General features: G+C 47.2%; 1 protein-coding gene across 1 annotated transcript; it reads right to left on the bottom strand.

The window, feature by feature from the left end:
* Positions 1–2,059: 2,059 nt before the first annotated feature.
* LOC132823333 (forkhead box protein I1-ema-like) lies at positions 2,060–6,591 on the bottom strand. Its single transcript, XM_060837029.1, has 2 exons — positions 5,942–6,591; positions 2,060–4,392 (listed from the first exon to the last, which is right to left on the bottom strand). The coding sequence occupies exons 1-2, from the start codon at positions 6,504–6,506 to the stop codon at positions 3,863–3,865; spliced, it is 1,095 nt and encodes a 364-aa protein (XP_060693012.1). The 5' UTR covers positions 6,507–6,591; the 3' UTR covers positions 2,060–3,862.
* Positions 6,592–6,873: the final 282 nt, after the last annotated feature.

Genomic DNA, 6,873 nt, shown 5'->3' with positions numbered 1-6,873 from the left:
CAGTGACAGCATCGCTGACCAACTGAAATCAAATCTATCATTTCTAAAATAGTGTTTAACTAGCCTCAGATAAGAATGGATCTCTTCGATTATTTTTTACTTACTCCAACTGTTCTTGGTTTGAACTAATGTTTTGTGATGAGGTAAAGGCTACTGTTTCATACAGAGATCAATGCTCCCTGGAATATGGGGTTAGATTTTTATCTGGCTATAAGAGTCTGATGTTCAATGATTTTCAACAGTTTCCATTGAAATTCTCATGATGGTGAATCACAGCTTATGAAAATGCTGCAATATCGTAGGATCATTGAGATGTTCAGCATGAAAACAGAACTGTCTGTGCAACTTGTCCATGCCAACCAGATATCCTAAGCTAAACTAGTCCCATTGGTCAGCATTTGGCCCTTATCCCTTAAACCCTTCCTATTCATGGACCCATCCAGATACCTCTAAACTGTTGTAATTATACCAGCCTCCACCACATCCTCTGGCAGCTCATTCTATACATGCACCACCCTCTGTGTGAAAAAGTTGTCCCTTCAGTCCCTTTTAAGTCTTTCCCCTCTCAATTAAAACCTATGGCCTCTAGTTATGGACTCCCCTCCCTACTCCCCCACCCTATCCATGTCCTTCATGATTTTATAAACCTCTATAAGGTCACCCCTCAGCCTCCGACGCTCCAGGGAAAATAGTCCAGGCCTATTTCAACCTGTCCCTATAGCTCAAGCCCTCCAACCCTGGCAACATGCTTGTAAATACTTGAAAAACATACTATTAGCTTATTTTAGGAATGTGATAATGAACACTGGAGTTACGATATACTGCGTGGCAGATTTTAGTGAGTTTTATATTGAACAACTGTCTGTGAATCTTTCAGATGTGGTACTTAATGAAGCTCTGTATGCACTCTCAATGATGGGATAATACGTATGTTATAAATGTACGTGCATAACATATAAGAGATCCCAGTGCATGATTCCCACATAAGGCAAGGACTGATATCATGGCTAATGTTTTGCCCCTCTATCATAGTCACAAAGTCAGATTATCTTATAATCAGCTTGCAGTTTGTAGGAGCTATATTTGGCAGCTACATTTTTCTGCATAACAACAGTGACAGCACCTCAAAAAAGTGTTTCCTTTCAGATATTCGCTGGTCACAAGCGCAGTTGGGAATGCAAACACGTCTTGTCTCTTTCTTCAATGGAACAGGGTAGCTTTACTCTGCATGCAACCACTGCTGTTTCCCACCCTGGGGGGTGGGGAAGGATATGGGCCGGGTGCTGGCAGGTGGGACTAGATTGGGTTGGGATATTTGGTCAGCATGGACGGGTTGGACCAAAGGGTCTGTTTCTGTGCTGTACATTTCATTGACTCTATGTTTGCTGTGATACTATAGAGGGAGCTATGCTCTGTGATTTGTCAGCTCTATTCATTAGTACTGTACAGTGTAAAGGCAGCTTAATTCTGTACCAAACCTGTGTTGTACTTTCCCTAGGAATAAGTCAGAAGTCACACAACACCAGTCTATAGTCCAACTTGTTTATTTAAAATCCAAGCTTGCGGAGTGCTGCTTTTTCATCAGGCGACGTGGGGGGAAGCGCACAGGCACAGGATATATAAGCGGAATGTAAAGTCAGTTACTTTAGGAGTATTTGACGGGCTAGTGTCCAGAGAGTCACAAAGTGTGGTGCTGGAAAAGCACAGCCCGTCAGGCAGCATCCAAAGAGCAGGAGAGTCGATGTTTTGCACATAAACTCTTCATCAGGATGCTGCCTGATGGGCTGTGCTTTTCCAGCACCACACGTTTGACTGATCTCCAGCATCTGCAGTCCTCACCTTCTCCCTGTGTTTAGAGAGTTAAATCCTGTTCCTTCCAAACACCTCTCTATTGATAAGTGCTTGACAGTGACCCTAGGGTGCTTGAAGCGAAACTGCTCCATTTATTGGCACCAAAAGCCCTCAGTCTGATGTGCACTGGCCTGATGAGAAATTTCTTAAAAATTCAGAGATGCAATTCCCTTCGATCGTGGTGACAAGAGAGAGGAAAGAAACTAACTCTTTTCCAAGAGAATTTTATTGTGAATTGACATCCCTTTTTCCTTTGAGGTAACCTTTTACAACGCGGAGAAATGAATGTCAGAAAAAAATGTACAAATTACAAACCACAATGAAACACAGTAATCAGCTTGATGAAAGTCATGGACAATTGTTTGAAATTTGTAACAACTAGATGCCACTTAGCTGTCACACCTACTGAACTCACTTTAAATATCTTACAACACATAATAGACGATTATTATATTGACTCAAATCTTCCTGTTCAAGTAACTGCTGTAGACTGAATGTCAGAATGGAAATGCACGCATGAAATTATTGATAATGCTGGATCTTTAGCAGTACCCTTCTCCTCTCTACCCTGTACTATGACGACTTTCTACTCTTCCCGTTCGTTGCAAAGGGAGGGAGAGAACTTGTCAGGTTTATCAACCATGAAGATCATCACGCTGAGAGAAACCTGTTTCTTGGTCACCAGCCAAAGCCCGCATGCTTTCTAACAGATAGTTACTGGATAGTGACTGGGGGGGGGGGTAGAGAATGAGCTTCACTCATTCCCAGTTCAGAGGCAGAGGTCAATTGAAGATGATTTTTGAAAGTGCCTGCCTATGCTGCAGATCCTATTTCACCTGACTGCCGCTAAGTCAGACCTCAGAGCAGCCTACAGCCTGTGGGAGTTTCTTCAATCTTCCAGTTATAGAGTCCTTACAGTGTGGAAGCAGGCCAATTGGTCCATCACATATGCACTCAGACCCACCACGCTACCCTATCCCCACAACCACACACTTATCATTGCTAATCCACCTAACCTACACATCCCTGGGCAATTTAGCACGGCCAATCCACCCTAACCTGCACAGCCCTGGACACCACGGGACAATTTAGCACGGCCAATCCACCCTAACCTGCACAGCCCTGGAATCTACGGGCAATTTAGCACGGCCAATCCACCCTAACCTGCACAGCCCTGGAATCTACGGGCAATTTAGCGTGGCCAATCCACCCTAACCTGCACATCTTTGTACTGTGGGAGGAAACCGGAGGACCCTGTGGAAACCCATACAGACACAGAGGGAATGTGCAAACTCCACACAGACAGTCACCCGAGGCTGGAATCGAACCTGGCTCCCTGGTGCTGTGAGGCAGCAGTGCTAACTACTGAGCCATAGTGCCACCCCATCTGAGGCTACCTTGTTGGGATGGGTTCAGAAAGTGTTGGTTTAAAGTGGCCTGTGAACTTTGACCCAGTGTCCAAGGGAGGCCTGTTCGGCCTGGGAAATGTAACCCTCAAATCCCATCCCAACTCCTACTCCGATGGTCAGGGGCTCTGCTTGAATATTGTGGGCCCACAGGTTTGGAAAGGCTCCATTAATTCTTCACCGCAGAGGGCTGTGAAGTCTACTCAAGAATAGACAGGTTTCTGTTCAGAAAGGGGTAAAGGCAAGGAAATGGAGTTGAGGATTATCATGATCTCATTGAATGGTGGGACAAAGTCAATAGGCTGCTCTGCTCCTGTGCCTCCTGGTCTCATTAACGTTTGTGTTAGTTAATCGGAACCTCAGTCCAAACTTTATAGAGTCTCCTGAGACACCACAATATATACCTATTCTCCCCAAGCTTCAAGATGATTGGTTTTAAGTGACACAAGTATCCTCTTAAACCAATTATAGAGTTAAAATACTGGAATACAATGCTCACGAAATGTTTTCTCATAAATAAACTACTTAGCATCAAATGGATTTTTTTTTCTGTTGCCGTAATTATTAATTTTTCACATCAATCCTTCATTGTGCACATCTTCCACTCACACTTCTGTACCTTCCCTGGGGTACAACAGGCTGTTGGCGTTGAGGCTGTTGTAGAAGTGATTGTTGAACTGGTTCAGGACTGATGAGTAACCGTAATGGTTTGACGTTCCCGGGTCGCTCCATTCCGAGCCGGACTGGCCCAGGATGTTGCCGGAGGGTGGGTAGGAGCTGAACCCCATCATGCCCTGCCCCATTCTCTGGGAAGTGTCACTGACCAGTCCGAGAGGAGCCTGCCTCCCGCCTGGCGGGTTGTTGTATGTGGACATGCTGGAAATGAAGTTGCTGAGGCAGGGAGCCGAGACGGGAGCCGGAGACTTCTTGTCTGGAGACGTGCCTGTCCGGGCGGAGGAGGGGTCCGGGATTCCGGGACTCAGGGGGGCCTTGTGGGGGCCGTCATCCGATTTCTCGGCTCCGAGACCGGCGGTGGAGGCGTTGGGGTCGGACTTCCTCTTCCTCTTGCGCCGGAAGTTTCCGTTGTCAAACATTTTCTCGCAGTTGGGATCCAGGGTCCAGTAGTTTCCCTTCCCTGCAAGACGTGAGAGGGGGAGGCAAGAGAGAGAGAGAGAGAAAAATACACACCGTGAGGCATCAAGAGGCAGTGAACTGGGTCAGGCCTAAGGAGAAAAAAAGCACAGAAATCCATTTCCAATTCCGGAATGGCTTCCCTCAGTCTGAACACTTCCACAGCAAACATTGTCCCCCTTCCTGGTTAACGTGCTGTTGTAAACATGCGCCTGTTCCTTAAGCCAATCTCTCTCCGCCCATGGGCTCAACATGAAAGTCTCGACATACTTTTCCAGAACCTCAAACGTGTCAAAATGTTAAAAAAAAAGCCCTCACTTCCCTCTGCCTTTCCTTTCCTCACCCAGCCCAGTGGTACATTAAAGCCCAAAGCTCAATGCTGTCCAAACTCCCACTCTAACCTCAGCTCCTCACCCCACTTCCCCTTGGTGGTGCTCTGCACTGAGAAGTTTGACCCTTCAGCACCTGGGCCACTTCACGTAGAATACAAGGTGAAACAGTCTCCTTAGGAAGCAGCAATATTACTGTGACATTCATGGGTGTGACATCGTTCTAAAGCATTGACCACCAGCACGTCAGAGACACCAATAAACTCAGTGTCGTGCCATTACACTTCAATCAAGTTCTTGCCTGTGAAAGGCTGGTGCTGAACAATGAAGGTGTGGCCAATGTTGCTTTCACAAGTCACAGATCAATAACATATTCCTTTATTGGTCAGAGTATTGAGTACAGGAGTTGGGAGGTCATGTTGCAGCTGTACAGGACATTGGTTAGACCACTTTTGGAATATTATCTGCAATTCTGGTCTCTCTCCTATCGGAAGGATGTTGTGAAACTTGAAAGGGTTCAGAAAATGGAGTCGCAGGTAGATAGGATAGTGAAGAAGGCGTTTGGTATGCTTTCCTTTATTGGTCAGAGTATTGAGTACAGGAGTTGGGAGGTCATGTTGCGGCTGTGCAGGACATTGGTTAGGCCACTGTTGGAATATTGCACGCAATTCTGGTCTCCTTCCTCTCGGAAAGATGTTGTGAATCTTGAAAAGGTTCAGAAAGGATTTACAAGGATGTTGCCAGGGTTGGAGGATTTGAGCTACAGGGAGAGACTGAATAGGCTGGGGCTGTTTTCCCTGGAGGGTCAGAGGCTGAGGGGTGACCTTATAGAGGTTTATAAAATCATGAGGGGATAGGATAAATAGACAAGGACTTTTCCCTGGGGTGGAGGAGTCCAGAACTAGAGGGGAAAGGTTTAGGGTGAGAGGGGAAAGATATTAAACGGACCTAAGGGGCAACTTTTTCACACAGAGGGTGGTACGTGTATGGAATGAGCTGCCAGAGGCGGTGGTGGAGGGTGGTACAAATACAGCAGTTAAAAGGCATCTGGACGGGTATATGAGGTTTAGAGGGATATGGACTGGGTGCTGGCAAATGGGACTATATTAGGTTAGGAGATCTGGTTGGCATGGACAAGTTGGACCGAAGGGCCTGTTTCCGTGCTGTACATCTTTATTACCGAGAGCGACATAAACCGACTTCAAAACCAAAAAGGTGACTTACCTGGGTCATCCTCATCTCTGGGTACTTTCTTGAAGCAGTCGTTGAGGGAGAGATTGTGCCGGATGGAGTTCTGCCAGCCGGCTTTACTCTTGTTGTAGAAGGGGAAGTTGTCAGCCACATACTGATAGATTTGGCTGAGGGTCAGCCTCTTGTCCGGCGCTCCGTGGATCGCCATGGCGATCAGAGCCGAGTAGGAGTATGGAGGCCTCACCAGCTTCAGCAGCTCCTCCTGGTTGGGGATGGAGAGCCAGCCCAGGTCCGAGCCCCCCAGGCTGCCGCTGTTGGGGATGAACTGCCTGGGCATCCCGTAGGACTGCGGGATGAAGGGGCTGCCGTTGGATCCGGGCAAGTATGACGAGGGGTTCATGGGGGGCCCGTTCAGCCAGAGGTAGGGGTTGCTGGATGAGCCGTAATCCTCGATGTCATAGTTGGACGGCCGCTGGGCGTTCTGCTGGTGGAAGAAGTTTTCACAGAAGATGTTCAACTCTGGGGGCTCCTGACCGATGCTGGGGAACTGGGGACTGCATCGAGGGGGTGACTGCGTTTGCAGGTCAAATGAACTCATAATCTCTTTCAGGTCAGGCAATGTTGAATCAACCTGCAGACTCTGTTGCAGCAATTAAAGTAACTATTAAAGTGTTGGCACCTTGCACCTCCTACTTATACACCTGTCTCCCTAGGGATCAGTTACATAACTCCACCCAGGGCCCACACTGATTGGTGCCGACGTGGCCCAGGCAAAATGTTGATGGTTCAGTTTCTCCCTTATCGTCAGTCCATTCCCCCGTGAGCTGGTGTGTTATTTCGAGAGGGGGATGGTGAAGAGACAGAGAGAAAAAAAAACCCCAGTGATTTATTTACACTGTCAACATGGACACATTGCCTGAAGCATTCTGTAATCATTCTGCGAGCTCTTGCTCAAGAGTCAGTCA

This window comes from Hemiscyllium ocellatum, chromosome 16 (assembly GCF_020745735.1).
Source record: "Hemiscyllium ocellatum isolate sHemOce1 chromosome 16, sHemOce1.pat.X.cur, whole genome shotgun sequence".
NCBI lineage: Eukaryota > Metazoa > Chordata > Chondrichthyes > Orectolobiformes > Hemiscylliidae > Hemiscyllium > Hemiscyllium ocellatum.
Note: the sequence above shows the minus strand (reverse complement) of the source record. Positions and strands in the feature narration are given on the sequence as shown.